General features: G+C 38.2%; 1 protein-coding gene across 1 annotated transcript in view; it reads right to left on the reverse strand.

Moving 5' to 3' along the window:
- The window catches only part of LOC106011027, a 16162-nt gene extending 3368 nt beyond the window's left edge, over nucleotides 1–12794 (reverse strand). The window contains exons 1-4 of the mRNA XM_035968151.1: nucleotides 12578–12794; nucleotides 4652–4846; nucleotides 3270–3524; nucleotides 410–654 (exon numbers count right to left, since the gene is read on the reverse strand). Of these exons, the coding sequence (XP_035824044.1) occupies nucleotides 410–654; nucleotides 3270–3524; nucleotides 4652–4844 (693 nt within the window). The 5' untranslated portion in view covers nucleotides 4845–4846; nucleotides 12578–12794. The remainder of the gene's footprint in view (nucleotides 1–409; nucleotides 655–3269; nucleotides 3525–4651; nucleotides 4847–12577) is intronic.
- Between the last annotated feature and the right edge of the window lie 3986 nt (nucleotides 12795–16780).

A 16780-nucleotide genomic window follows, 5' to 3' on the forward strand; every position in this document is an offset into this window, starting at 1 on the left:
CCCCCCACACACACACGCATACACACACACGCACACACACAAACACACACGCACACATAAAAACATACACATACACACACATACTCACACGCACTCGACAGTACACACACACAAACACACACACACATACTCATGCACTCATGTACGCACACACATATTCTTTTTCTCTCTCTCTTTCTCTTTCTCCTTCTCTCTCTCTCTTTCTCTTCCTCCTTCTCTCTCTCCCCCCCTCTCTCTCTCTCTCTCTCTCGCACGCACGCACACAAACAATCACACCCACCCCCTACCCCTCGCACACCGACGTACGTACAAACTCACTCACACATAACCACCCGCATACTCTGACGTGCATACACCAATTTTAATCGTTAAATAAACTTAAAAAATACAGCTAGTCTCACCCACCCACCTGACAATGGCTGAATTGTTCATGCTGAAGACGAGAATAAGGGACAGAAGATGCCACCCCAGAGCCAGCCATGCTGTCCTGCCGAGTGGTCAAACCATGACTGTCCGTGTTTTGACCGTTCTGCTTAAAAGACATCTGATCCTGAGACTGGACGTTGCGGGCAGGAGGGGGACGCATAAAGGCGGCCAGGATCCTAACCACTGCTTGGCATTTTTTCTGGCGTGCAAGGTCGATAGGACTGTAGCCTATGGGTAACGTTGAGAGGGAGAAAAATATTGACTGATTGACTCATTCATTCATTCTTTCATCCATTCATTCATTCAGTTACTTATTCATTTAATCATTAATTCAATTATTATTACTTTTATTTATTCAGTCCATTAATCGTTCATTCTTTCATTGATTATTTATTTATTTACTTATTTATTTATTCATTTATTTATTATTTATATTTTTCATCCTGTCTTTCTTTAACTTTATTAATCACAAAATTTTTATGAACAGCATATTAAAGTATGCTTTTTTGCAGAATCACCGTTTCACCTGGGGGGTTGTTTGGAAGGGTGCTCCAAGGTTCTAACCGGACAGTTATGCCTGTCACTCAAGTTTGCAAGCAATCTAATTACAAAGACCAGCATGTACCTGTTAGGTTTGGCAAAATTGACTATTGGTTTAATAGAGGCAGAATGTAACAGATTGTTGGCCTGAATATTTGCAGTTCGTAATTGTTGCCATACTACTTTGTGTGCACAGTGTGGCAACCCTTTCGCCATTGTATACAAAAGGGCTTTAACTCAAAAGACTAGAAACAGTAGCGTATTCTTTATTATTTCCCTTTTAATACAAAAGTTTGAAACCCCAATTAAAGAAGGGTGAAAACTCAATTCTTAGTTTGCTCTTTGAAACCACAATAATAATAATAATAATAATAATAATAATAATAATAATAACAACAACAACAACAATAATAATAATAATAATAATAATAATAATAATAATAATAATAATAATAATAATGATAATAATAATAATGATAATAATAATAATAATAATATAATGATAAGGCAATTAAAACATGTTCTGTATTTGTACCATTAATATAATGCTTGTGTAACAACTCAATGTCCTCTCCAGAGAAGAGAAATCGCCACCCTAGAATCTGCACAGTACTTAGTTTTGAGAAATTTGACGTCAAACATTTTGAATTTCACAACATGTTAAGCCTTTGTTAATGCAATTTATTTGAGTATTTTGATAACGACTCAGAATTATCTTACAATTTTGATAGAGCAGGAAGAGTATTCGGTTCCTAACTTCATAGTCTTAATAATTCAAAACAGCCAAGAATGTCATGTAGAACCAGGGGCGAAGCGTCTATATAATCAAATAATCACTGCTTCCCTTCCTAATTTTGAAACATTGTCGCTGTCAAATTCATCCATAAACGTAAACCTCTTAAATTAAATGTCAAAAGACGTTCGTAATCAACAATGAACAGTATGCCTAACATTAAAAACGGCCACAGAAATAGCGTCCTCACCCCTCTCGGGCCACTCCATAAGCAGTCGCAAGCTTTGATTAAGTAAGCTTAAAGTGAGGCTGGAAGAGTCCACCAATATAGTTGAAGGGAACATAATAATAGGCATAGCAGTCTAAGCTGTTTCATTGCCACATATACCCTGTTCACCCCTTTGGGGTCACAGTTAAAATCAATCTCAAGCCCTGATTATGTAAGCTAACTAACACTGGTCGAGTCTACCTCACAAATGTGAGGGGAACTAACTCCTAACAATCTCTTCACTGTTGTAAGTACTTGCTTTTTTTCCTCGACTTTTTACCGTCCTATGATCAGATCGTGACCTCGATTATGACACCAGCTCCTGGCCGCGGAAGGCTAACAAAAACAGCCAAATGTAAAATTTAAAAAATGATAATTGTCATGTTCTACCAAAGAGTTAGACTCACTGGTAGATCTATAACATATAGATCTAGTACTGACGTCTCTGCTTCTTTGCTTTGTGTTTATGTATTCACATCTAAAGTTAAATTTAATTTTAGTTGGAACTGATATTTAATAAGATACTTTCCCGATCATTTTGGCGGTTGAACATACAATATGAATTCCGGAATTGTTTTCATTCACAACTCAGAGTCGCCGCCTCGAGTAAGATTCTTGTGTCATATCTACAGGCCATATCTGGTCCCGTTTCACTTTGATTACCCTGTCAAAAAAGTCAGCCTTCGCCCCTGTATAGAACTTTGTGCTACTAGGATAATGTAAAATCTATATTCCTCATTTCTGTTTAGTAGCAACCTTGGCTTTTTATATCAGTCTAAACCAAGGAGCTTAAAACAAACCTCCTTGGTCTAAGCCCAACAACCTAACCACGAGACCACCGCTGCCACAACAATACATCTGTTTTACACGGGAAAGACTAATTCCCATTTAGGGGGCAACTCCTGGGGCAAAAGTAAGGAGGGCTATGACAGCGTCTTACCAGCGTCTATTGCGCAGCAGTTAGGTGCTTCACCGTCGCACGTAGAGTCTTGAGTTCGATTCTCGAGAAAGTAAAACTTTCAACCAGTATCTGAATCTTTCTACTGGGATGTTGCATCCTTTTCAGTCCTGGTGGGATCTGTCATGACAGGCAGAGTCGAAGCCCACTCCTAAAAGATCTAAACTATGTCGATAGGGGCGTAAAACCTCAACATTAATAAACAAGTTCTCTTCGAGAACAAAGTCAGACTGACATCGGTTGTCCATATGCAAATTCCGTAAAACTGTAACAAAAATTAAAACGAAAAAAACCCACACAAACATCAAAAAGGCTGCCTGTATGCATGCTCGTACAATACTCACCGTGATAGTTCAAAACCTGAAGTGCACGCGCCATATCCGGATGTGTGAGCAGCTGTTTCACAATGGCTTCGTTCCCGCCAGTTGCAGCATAATGCATGACGTTGTTTCCGGTTCTGTCTGCGAGCATGACGTCATACAGCTGCGAGGTCAGGAAAGTAACGACGGGCTGATTCTGAGAGATACAGGCGTGCATGGCCAGGGTTCGACCCACGGCGTCTTGTTTGTCCATGTTGGGGGACTTGCTTTGCGCAATTTCTGGAGGTGGTGAAAAAAATGTTAGTTTGAGTTTCAGTAAGATTTTACAGAACTTGTAGAACGATCAGGTCATAAAAATGACGGAGACCAGAGGTGTTACTAGAGAGTAACGTACAATGAAAAGAAGGAGGAGTGATAAGCACGATAGAAAAGAAATTATTTAGAATATTACCAAGCTGCTTGACTTTGAGTGTCTCCTTAACACAATCAAAACTGATCAAGACTAATCCATTTGTCGAGGAGAAAAGTGCTTGTATTAGACAGGTGAACGTTTTGGACAGTATTATTATGATGTTTTAATTACTGCCAGGAGGGAATTGGGAAGTTGTCGTCTGTACAGATGATTGTCTTGGACAGGTGACCGTTAGTAAAAGTTCGATTTCATTTGTCTTAGTTTGTGTTGCAAGTGCTAACTGAGTAGAAGAGTTCGTTTTAAAAGCAAACTTTTTGTTCCCCTTACCGGATTTCAGAAACTAGGATTACCTGTAGAACATCAAGAGGGCTAAGAAAAAAAATCGAAACCCTCCCGAGTCGTAGACATCTCACCCTGCAAACCAATTTCACAACAGATTTGCTCACTTTGAAAAATAAAGTAAGTCTCTGGCGACAGGTGGACACCTCGGCCGAGATAGATTGCTTAAATATCGAGACTGTGGTTACTTTCGTCTCTCTTTGCTTGATTGATTACTTGTTTCTAAGTGTTTTTATTCTTTACTTGTCCATTTTTTAGGGGTATCTCATAACGCTGGACTTTTTTTTTGGGGGGGGGGGGTTCTTCTTTGGTTGTTTTATCATTTTGCTTTATTGCTTGAATGTAGTGTTCTTTGAATCGTTAATAATATGGAAAACATAAAGTGAAAAGTATCAGGGAAAACAAGTACTAGCCACAAGCACTGCCCTTAATTTAAGTGAAAGAGCAATTTTATGATAGAGGTTCCAAGTCATTATCTTAGGCGACGAATATCAAAGAGAAGCATTAGACCTTCCTTCTTCCTTCCTTTGAGGTTTTTTTTAAAAACTGTAAATTATAGGCTGCTAAGAATGCCCAGTGTGTTCTTGCTCTTATTTAGACGCGCCTTTGGCAACTTTAAAGTTTCTTTTTTAAACCTCGTTAGTTTTTTCCAAACCTAAAACGGCCGCCATTTGCGAGTGGTTTACTGCGTCTGCATGGCAAAGTCTCATCAGTGGGGTCTCGAGGTCGTGATTCACGTCTGCTGAGTCAATGTCAAGGACATTATCCTGCAGAAGGTTGACGATGCTGTCTAGATCACCCTCCGCCAGCGCCTGAGAAAACTGGTGTTGGGCGTTGTCTGCTCTCATTTCTGTTGTGAATAAATATCAACATAAGATGAAATATCTCATAACATTAAATTATTTTAAATAGTTTTTCGCCACCCTGGAATTACAAAGTTATATCTGCTCAGTACTTGGTTTTGAAAAATTTGACGTCAAAATTTGGAATTTCACAACAAGTCAAGCTTTTTCAAATGCAAGTCTTTGAATATCTTATAAAAAAAAATCTTACATTTTGATAGAACAGATAGAACATTTGGTCTCCTATCTCAAGGTCTTGGTAACTCAAAACGACAAACAAACAAAATTTGACAGAACATTGTTATTCTAAGGTAACGATTTTTAATGCCCATTTTCATCTCGACAAGACATTCAGTGTGTATAACAGGTACGGTAAACACCTGCATTATCGTGAAAAAATAGATACCTCTTCTACTAAACAATTACACAAAAGTCAGAGTTTTACAGCATTAGCAACACAGTTATGTCAAGCAAGTCTTGTCAAAGATTAGAAGAGTTTCTAGAGTGTAACATAAAAATAAAAGAGGGGCGGTAGATAGGGACGTTATAGTTATTTGATAGAAAAGAATGAGCAAACTAAACAAGATCAGCAGCCAACCACTCATACGAATCACAGAAGCAAGAATAATTAATGGCTTGGGGTTTAAGCAGATTCACAAGAACGGTTGAAACGGAACAGCCAATAAATAGCATGTTATCGACTACCGCTGAAAAGTATATTAATGAGTGATCAGTGTCTGCTTTCATGGGCGTGATCCACCCTCTTGATGTTTTTTTCTTTGGTTTTTGTTTTGCGTTAATGTTTATTTTCATTGCAATTGGAATTCCAATAAGTAATGTATAATTTGTCGATAATTGGGTTTACTTTTTCGGTCATTTTAGCCAAGCACTTAGACAAACAGCCAAGATGGCACGAGCCGTATCTTCTATGTTCGTCTCATAACGCTGAAATAAATAGCATAGGTGGTGCGAGATTGAGGAGTTTATTGTCCTGTTTGCTGTGGTCAGATATGGATCTAAACATAAAGGGAACGGGTGGTTCAAGCATTCTATTATATTTTATCTTCGTGTCTTTCATCACTTTTAACAAGAATGCTTATGGCTCCTCGTTACTAAATCCTTGCCAAAAGACAAAACTCTCCCCGTCTTTTTTTCTTTATCATTCCTTTTTTCATTTCTTTTTTTTTGACACCTGAACGGGCGGGGGGAGGGGGCAAAGAAAAATTTTTTTTTTAAAGAAAAGAAAAAAATAATTAAAAATCGACACACGCGCAATTATACTGTTTTGCACTATCAATGGGTTGACAAACCCTTTGTTACGCGCATCCCCTCTAAAGTTATCATGTCTAAAAGGGGGCTTTAGTTTCAAGCCAGTTAAAAGCTGTATAAATAGTTTAGCCAGGCTAGCATCAGACTGAGTGGCTGACAGAAGTTGAATAATAATAATATTATAGTGAACAGGGAGACGCCAATATCAACGGATAGACAGCTGAATACTTTATTGATTTGCTTGATATTCAGAAAAATAGATACATAGACAGACAATTGTGGAATCGAAAGATAGATAAATGAAATGAAAGGCTGATAGAGAGTTACGTTTTGGTAAGAGTTATACAGAACTTGCGACACAATAAGATCATATAAGTGTCGAAGATTAGAGGTATTACAAGAGAGCAACAAACACACAAAAACAGAAAGAGAGATAATGACGATAGGTGTTTGATATGATAGACAACTAACACAAATAGATAGATAGATAGATAGATAGATAGATAGATAGATAGATAGATAGATAGATAGATAGACAGATAGATAGATAGATAAATGGATGGATAGATAGATGGATGAATAGATAGATAGATAGATAGGGAAGAATCAAAAACCGATTTGCTTTGGACATGTCAACCTTGAGGTAGATTAGTGAGCTATTTTTTCGGTTTGTTAGTTCGTACAAGTACACCGCTCGCCCCCCCCCCCCCCCCCCCCCCGACCCTCCCTCCCGCACTAAACACGCGAGCACTTTTACACATACCCACGGATAATTGCCTTTGTTGTTCACATTTCGATCCTCGGAGGAATTTCCAAATGGGTTCTCATACATTGCCTGGACACGCGGCAAATGGAACACTAACTTTGAGAATTTTAGGTCAAAATTCGTTGACTATATCTATATTACTGTTTATAACCCAAAAAAAGTAACTATAGAATTTATGATATTTTCGTTGATGGAATCGGAATATTATTACGGCGTGCAGAGCACCTAAGAAGCAACAATACTTTGAAAGGTGTACGAGTGGAAAGAAATCTAGCAGTTTGCAGATAGTACATTCTATTTACAAAGTCAAGCTGTCATCACAAAGGAGAACACACCCTGAAAACTGTATTTTAATTTTAGTTAGTGACCAGTTTTATAGGTCGTTTCTGACGCATTACATGTCTTTTCACTGGCTACATCCAGCATAATTTGTTCAAAGCAGATAGCCTTTTCTAACTCACTTGAATTTTTTTTCAGAGACAAGTTCATGATAGAATATTTCTCATGCGGTCATCATCATCATCATCATCATCATCATCATCATCATCATCATCATCATCATCATCATCATCATCATCATCATCATCATCATCATCATCACTCCTTTCTTTCCCAGCATCAGGGTATTGGCCACGAATAAACACTTTCCACCTCCCCTATCCTGGACTCTTGATATTATTTTAAGGTGATCAACTCAGGGGGAAAAAATCCAGCAGTTCAGGAAAGAGTAATCCTGAGCACTTCAAGCTATGGATACTTTCGACAGCACTTTTCTTGCACCATTGGTATACACAGAATAGCAAATTAACTCCATCCCTGGACAGAATTTAAAAAAAACAACCTATCCTATTGCAAAAATGGAACACACTTTGCTCAGATACGAAAAAAGACAATAACTTTTCAAACATGACATTAAACTTATATATTTCTACGTTTGTCCTAGAAATTCAGAGAATCTTACTGTTGTACCAGACATCCTTTTTTTTAAAATCAGAGCTTTTGTTCACCGAGGTAAACACACACTCACTTAAAGAACATCTTTAATTATGTAAGAATTGATGCCTTTTGCCGCAACACAAAATTAAATTTTCAAAAAAGCGAAATAGAACAGTTTTCAAATACGTTTAAGAAAACGGGCCCCCTCTGCTTTCATTTTATTTTGACTCTTGGAAGTCATAGGATACGCATTGATTTCAGCTATACATGAAGTCTCATCTGGCTTCATTATATGCCTGGCGCCAACATATTACATTACACTGCCATCTTCGTTAGAGTTACTTATCTGTCACATACACATGCGCACACAAACACACACAAAAACTAACCATTTGTATTTCAATATTATTCAAAGTAGGCATACGTTTGAATTACACTTTTTCTTGGTTGATTGACCAAGAATTTTTTTTAACGTGTTGTCCTTTAAATTTTTAGAATGAAATACTCAAAATACACGGGGAAGCGGACTCACAGAGGTCTTTAGATTGAGCGTCCAACTCCAAAACGTTAGGATAAGACATCAAAATAAAGCGGAGAACTGTTTGAAAAACATACACGGTAACTGCTATCGAGTCGTTAAGTTTTCCTTCATCAACTTCCAAAGATATTCTGCTAGTTCATCAATTGTAACTGGTTCCCCTGCCTATTAACTCCACTTTCAGGGGCCCATCGATTAGTTTATTGTCGTGTTGTCGAGTGTCAGACTATTTCGCGCGGGAAATTCTGTTCTTTTTGTCCAGGGATAACACTTCATCCACAAACGTTTTAACTCTTAGTATACGGAAGGTTATTTCGCCTTTTAAAAATTATAGTGTAGTCAAAAATTCGTCTAATATCTCTTTATCCGGTGGATCAATGTCACCCATACTTTGCATAGCAGTTTGTATACATTTGTCTTAACTTGATATTTTTTCACAAAAATTGAGGCTGGACTGAAAAACTTTCTTTCATAAATTTATATGAAATACTAAAAGTCTCCGAAACGCGAAAAATGGGATAGTTACCGGCACTTTCCGCTTCTCACGCACATTTTGCATACTGGCCAACATCACACCTCACCAATGACACTTTTTATGGCAAAACTTGTTTTGAGGAATTACTTTTATTGTGAACACGTTCTTGCTCTAAAAGTCCTCAAAACATGTGTTTACAAAGCATAATGTCGGGATAAGAAAGAAAAAATGACCGACTTCTTTTTAAAACTTTATTGACCCAGCTGTAAACCTTTTAAATTTGTAGAAACCACCCACTGGGATTCTTAATTAGTAAGAATATTCTAGAATTCAGCTAATAGGTGTTTACACAAATATTGAAATATTAAGATAAGCCATTGATAAGACAGGCCATTGTGCTGAAGCTGGAGAGTTTGTGTTTGATAGTTGAGGGAATATTATTATTTGACAATAAGTTGTGCGACGAATAAATGTTGACCTCACTATATTGAAAAAAGTTGCAAACATAACAATACAAGAATATAATGAAGACATTTCAATACATACATGATATTATCACAAACAAGTGTTGTATATCTATACATAATTATCTCTCGCAAACTAAGAAATTTATCGTAATATTCAAAATATTTGGAGGACTTAGAATGATTATTAGTTTAACTTATTCCACTCTTGTACGCAGACAATTCAGCATCACAAACTTCCCCATAGCTCCGCTCCTGTCTAACCTATTTGCATAAAACAAACTCCAAAACTGGTAGAAATGAATGGTCCGTGCAATGGACATACAGTTTGACTAAATATGCGACTGTTTTTTCTGTTTTAGTAAGCGTTTGACGGCACTTGCAACACAAGTAGAGCATATACTTTCCAAAGATCAGAGGTGTTACAAGACAGTAACAAACACAACACAAATGGAGGCGGGATAAGAACGACAGATGTTTGATAAGAAAAAAGGAGAAATAGCCACACCAGAGCACCCACCAACCACCCACTACAACGGATTTGCTGAGGTTTAGTAGGTTAATATCATTATTATGACAATGAACAGCCGAGCTGTACCGTGAGCCAGTTGAACTGACGTGCTTTATACTAAGAGTTAAGTTCACTTTCAAGTTTTATGATGTTGTTTCGTGGGTGTGCCAGATTCAAGCTAAAGAGAAAAGGTTCCGGTCCATATTTAAACCTCGACGTGGGGTAAATATTTACAAGAACATGTGCGTGTCCTGTGTGCAAATAGAGGCCGACTGATGACGTCAGAGAACGTGAGCATGGTGAAGACCATAAACATCACCTTTAGTGTTTGTTGACATACAAAAGAATGCTGCGTTTTAAATCGGAGATCAGCGGCTGGACTTCAAAGACATTTTTTAATTCAGGGGAAAACAGGCTGACAGATAGTTAGAACAACCGGAGCACTCTTCCTACTTAATTAAGTAGCCTACCTTAACCAACGGGATTGCCCCTTCCACTATATCTCCGCTCCCATCTAACCTATTTGCATATAACAAATACCAAAATTGGTACAAACGAATGATCCATAAATAATAATAATAATAAATAGCATTTATACTGCGCATTTCCATTTCCTAAAAGATGCTCAATGCGCATTACAATGAAAAAGACATCACATCTTAAAAATTAATCGACACAAATGTGTACGTAAAACAAAGTATTATACATATAATATAAATGCATATGTGTAAAATTTTATACCAGAAAAACAGTCTCGCAGTGAGGTTGAAAATGTGTTCACTAAAAATATACAATGCAATATAAATTCACGAACAGTCAAAATGCAGTTGAAACGTGAGTAACTAGAAACATTCATTAAAACATTAATTCTATACAGATAGAAAAACATTTCCATGCAATATAATGGTCTAATATTAGATACGTTGGGCCTTTTGTTTTGTTTCAGCAAACGCCTTACACCTCTTGCAACACAATTAGGTCATAGGTGATGCAGATTAGAAGAGTTATTATAGAGCAATAAACACAACAAAGAAGGAGAAGAGATACGGATGACAGATGTTTGATAAGAAAATAAAAACAAGGAGCAAACCACACCAGAGCATCCGCCAACCACACACAACGATGGATTTTCTGAGGTCTGGAAAGGTAATGCCTTGAGCCAGCTGAACTAGCGTGCAGTATACCAAGAGTTAAACTCACGTTCATGCTGTTATTCCCTGGCCGTGCCAGACTCAAACAAAGGAATTTCAGAGGAGAAAAGAACCCGGTCTATATTTAAAACATGACCGGGGGCAAATTTATACAAGAACATGCGTGTGTCCTGGGTGCAATTTAATGGAGGCCGACTGACTGATGACGTCAGAGAAAGTGAGCATCGTGGAAACCATAAACATCGTCCTTAGTGTTTGTTGACATACAAAAGAATGATAAGTTTGTGGATTGTTTTGCTGTGAGGGGGTTTTTTTGGTTGCTGTGGTTGTTGTGTTTTTGTATTTCTTTTTTTTTTACTTAGACTTCAGTGGCGGGAATCTCATACAATTGTGAATGCAGGAAAGACTCCGACTCAGAGATAGGCAGAAATAACAACACGCGCAGAGAAAACACACCCAATGAGTAAATACACAGATCCATAAATAAATGTTTACATTGTATGTAGAAGGATCGATGAAGATATCAATGTTGTTAGTAGGAAGATTAATAGTTTGGCTGACTGCTAGTTTGTTTGGTTGGTTTCTTGATTTCTTGCTTGCTTGCATGGTTGATTGGTTGGTTGATTGTTTGGTTGGTTGGCTGGTTGGTTGTTAAGGGGGGAAAGTAGTAAGAACGGAATACAAATATACAGTTAGATAGATAGATAAGCAATTGTTACATTGGTAAATAGCTAAGCACTTAATCTGGCAGGCAGTAGATAGGATGGCAATGTATGAAGGTAATTACCACTTTTAACCACCACTATTCTCCCCCCCCCCCTCCCCCAGGTAAACGGATAAACAGATTTAGACACACACTCACATACACATATACACAAGAATATTATGAAGTATGCACACACAAACGCACGCAAGCACACACACACACGCACACACACACACACACACACACACACACACACACACACACACACACACACATACATACATACATACACACACATACACATACAAACACATACATGTATGATGTGTATAACATATTACGAATTTCTTAATATATACTAATGTGTATAATATGTGTTTGTTAATGTGTGCCTTTAAGTGTGTGCTTGCGTGTTTGTGCAAGTGAGTTTATTGTTATGTGTATGTATGTGTGAATGTATGACTGAATATATCTTTGTATGAATGGTTGGTTAATTGCACAGGGACAAGAGACGCACGTTTAGATAATATCTGTGGTACAACATCACTGACATAAAAAAATGACAATAACAACAATAGCAAGAACAACAACAGCAACAACAACAATAACAACCTGAAACAACAGGGCCAATTGCAACAACAAGACCTTTGCATCTGGATCAAATTGACGTGATAAAACATTAATTGGTTTAAATATCTAATTAAAATGCCCCCATCTATTTTACGTTAGATTGGAACCTATTTTTGACGAATTACTTAAACCGGAAAATGTGAACAGATAATTTTATGGCATCAACAGATTTTTTTACAATAGGCAGAATAACACTCTCCGTGACTGCAACGACAGTAATACAAAGGATATGCTAGGAGTATGCTATTTTGTTTGAAACTACTGGAAAAGATAAGTTATCAGCACTTAGATACCTGCAGTCTGGGACGACGAAATGTCCTGCCTCTGGGTTTAAACTCCTGTCCCTCTGTCCACAAAGTCTGAGTCAGACTAGATCAAAACCACATCTTGATCCATCAGGAATTGTTCACAGTGACAGGTCCCCGTCTTTCGTGTTTACCGACAATCTTCGGAACCGCTGGCTCAATACAAATCCTCGGACAATAACGGTGATTTTCTCTCTACTCCTATTCTTACCCACGTCTTCACAATAGAGCTAGTAGTCCTTGCCATTGTTCCTGGGTGTGGCTTGTTGAGATACTAGGGTGCGTTCAGATTTTAGCCCGTCTAGGGTATTGATTAGCGATTGTTCAGTGTGAATTTCACATTGATGATTATATCAGCCATTGTGGATGCTGGGGTCAGTGGCCCTTGAAACGAATTACGTTTGTAGCTGAAAGGTAAACTAATATAACCATTATTGTGATAAGACTGATTAGCTCTCGGGAGCAGAGCAACTCACCTGGGAAAAACAACTGAATAGATGGGTGGTGGAGAAAGACCAGGATAATATCGTCGACAATTTTTCAACATTGTAAAGTCAAAATTTCAACAACAAAAAAGAAATAAAAGGAAAAATCAAGTATGGTGTAGTGTTTGGTAAAGCGGATCGATTGGTCCTAGTTTTTTGTGCTTAAAATAGCAACAGGTTTAGACGAAATAAACAGTTCGTCTCAACACAATGCCCTGCCTCACATAAAACAGTGGTTTGCTTTTGCCAAAAACCTCATATTTTGACATATAACATTGATGAATGACTGCGATAATATAAAGGTTTCTATACAAAGCGTCCGAGCGAAAAAAACAAACTAATATCGAACTGTGTTCACAGACATCTGTTTCCGACCTGGCACTTCATGATGATGATGATGATGACGATGACGATGATGATGATGATGATGATGATGATGATGATGATGATGATGATGATGATGAGAACCTGAGGAAGCTTACGTGGCGAAACGTTGATCCGTTTCAATAAAACACATTTCAAACATTTCAATTTTTTGGGTCTGTAATTTACATTTAATAAATCAAGGAAGACTCTCTCTCCTACTCTGCTTTTTAAACAATGATGATGAGGAGGAGCAGGAGGACGAGTAGGAGGAGGAGGAGGTGGAGGATGATCTCATTTAGAACCAAATGACACACCCGTGACACGACTGGCCACCTTATTCCTTGTGTGCTGTCGGTTCTCTGAGACTCACACACTGCTTAACAGTTTTAGATTCTAATAATTACCCTGGACTTTGAGGGCAATGACTTCTTGTTAAGTACAAGCTCTGTACGTATTGTTAGGACACCTTTGTAACGTTATATTGCGACCAAAAACAATAATTATTTATAACTGATCTTTTAAAATATTTTTTTCCGGCAGCTCGTTTTTCTATCTTTTTTTATCTTGTTCTTTGCTCTCCGTCTTCCTTGCCTTCAGTTTTTCTTTCTTTGGTTCTCACTTTCTCTCTTTCCATCACCTCCCCTTCTCTTCTTCCCCCCCTCTCTCTCTCTCTCTCTCTCTCTCTCTCTCTCTCTCTCTCTCACTGTCTCTACAATACCCCCCCCGTCTCTGTTAATCTTTTTCTCCCCCACGTTTTTTTCTCGTTCTACTTCCCTATCGCCTCTCTCCCACCCATTCCTTTTTTCGAATGCTCAGATTTTTTCTGCCTCAGCGTTTTCAGTCTTTCCTGTGTTTGTTTGTACGTTTACGTATCTGTTTTTTTCCCCCAGCTCTTGGTCTTCCTCTGAACACCCCCCAAACATTGGAAGCGGAGTTGGAATCGTTAACATCAATGATTGAAAGGTATCGATCTGTGTAGTCAGCGAGTTCGTTCGCATGGGTTAGATAGGCTGCATAAGAAGTGGGTAGCGATGGGTGATAGAGGCAACCCCTCCCCTGCAATAACCCCTCCCTCTTCCCCACCCCCCCTCTCCCCTCTCCCCTCTCCCCTTTTTTTTCTCCTCCTCCGACGAGATCGATAATTTTACAGATGCTTGTTACAGGTGATCTGGTAGGAAGCATTGGACTCCGGGTAAGTTTGTCTACATATTCCTGAAGTGGAGGTGGAGAAATTTGGTGATAGTAATTATGATGATGACTATGGTGATGATAATGATGATGAATTAGAGTGATATTGATTTTGAGGAGGAGAAGGGAAAGAAGGAGAAGGAGGAGGAGAAAGAAGAGGAAGAGGAGGAGGAGATAGAGAAGGAGGAGGAGAAAGAGAAGGAGAAGGAGGATTATGATGGTGATTGGGAGAAGGAGAAGGACTAAGAGAAGGGGGGAGGAGGAAGAGAAGGGAAGCGAAAACAGTTAGGAGGAAGAGCAGGAAGAAAAGAAAGTGAAAGAAGAGAAGAGAAAGTGCACACGGATGCTCTGAATTTGAAGGACGGGAAGGAAATGAATGTAGAAATGAAAATGGACGAAGAAGGAGAATAATGGATAGAAGGAGAAAGAGGAAAGGAAACACAACTGACATCGCTGCAACACCAATAGCAACTACCCTGAAGACAACGAATGCTAAAACAAAACTATCAATAGCAATAAAAATATCGGAACTACCTGATCGAAAGTCGATATTTTATATATAATGCATTTTTATACAATTCAATAGAATGGCTGGCGAGAAATGCCGTACTGAGTCAGTAATTATGCTTGCTAACATCTGGTTTACTGAAAACAGTCTTATTATAACTTTGCTCATAGATGTACAATTTTTTTAATGGCAATGGAGCGGTATGACTTACAGTTAAAAAGTAAATAATGAAGGTTGCATTACAATTGGATGAGGCACAGAATAATTAATTTGGAAAGTTTGTTTATTTGTTTTTTGTATAGATTTAACGCCCCTCCCAATACTGCAGGGTTAATTAAGAGGCAGACCTCCAATTTAACCCCTGGTTTCAGAGATAAAGTTGGCGAGAAAATGGTCCCCAAACTGTGGTATCTTTCAAAGCTCGAGTGTCCCTGGAAACTGCAGGGTTTTCTAAAATTTCATTTAGGTTGTTTTAGCAAAATCGACACAAAAAAGAGTTTTTAAATGGGCATAAAAGGTGTTGAGCCACCAAAAAATACATAAATGAAGAGATAGATAATCCCTAAATAGCAGAGAAATGTTGGTTTCCTTGATTTCATCATTTTAACTAGAGCGTGATTTCACCATGAGGCCATTATGAAGTTTATTTGTAAGTTTCCGGGCATCTCACCGTGAATCCATATAACGTTGATTATCATGTGACTCTCGGTGTTTCTGGGAAAAGAACATCGATCTTCTTCATACTGACCAATTTGACGTCCCTTTTCTTGAGTTTTGGTTTAGCTTCAGTACTAGTGTTACGGCATTTGCAATACATTTAGGATAAAAATTGTGCGGAATTGCAGAGGTGTTTATTGAGAGTACCATACAAAGAAAAAAAAGGAGAGAAAAGTTGTAGTTTTAGTAAGAGTTTTACGGCACTTGCAAAACAAAAAGGCCATACAACGGACGAAGAGTATAGATGTTACAAGAGAATAAAATCACTATAAAAGAAAGAGGAGAGATAAGGACGATAGACGTTTGATAAGGAAGAAAGAGCAAACAGCACCTGCAGTGCACCCGGCAGCCACCCATTGTTGACCTTTGTTCGTTCGAAGTTTTGTTAATATCGGTGCAAAGGTGACAGGGTAACTGCCCTTTAAATAGGTCATTTTTTCCAGACACAGTGAAAAAAGCTAGTAAGTTATTGTCTTAGCCCAAGGTAAAAAAAGAAGTGTGCTCTTCAGCATTTTACCCCTTTCCACTAGGTAAAAAGTGGAAAAGAAAAGAAAATAGAAGAAGTAAAAATCGAAGAAACTCAAAGAAACCCACACAAAGCAATCAGCCGGATGGAGCATAGTGTTGAGCATAAACAGCCATATAATCAATATGTGAGGCACCGCGGCGAAATCACACTCTCGTCAAAATAATTAAATCAAAGAAATCGGCATTTCTCCCGTAGTTGGGCAATTCATAACTTTTTTTTTGGTGGGGGTTAACATTTTTAATGTCAATTTAAAAACACACATTCTGAGTGGGTATTTACTAAGAACCGTTAACCAAAGGCACAAAAACAGTGCAGCTTTGCAGTTTCCACGGACGTTCAAGCGTTTCAGCAAGTGAACTTTGGCGACCATTTTCTCGCTAACACCATGCGACCCCCCC

Source organism: Aplysia californica, unplaced genomic scaffold (assembly GCF_000002075.1).
Source record: "Aplysia californica isolate F4 #8 unplaced genomic scaffold, AplCal3.0 scaffold00042, whole genome shotgun sequence".
Lineage (NCBI taxonomy): Eukaryota > Metazoa > Mollusca > Gastropoda > Aplysiida > Aplysiidae > Aplysia > Aplysia californica.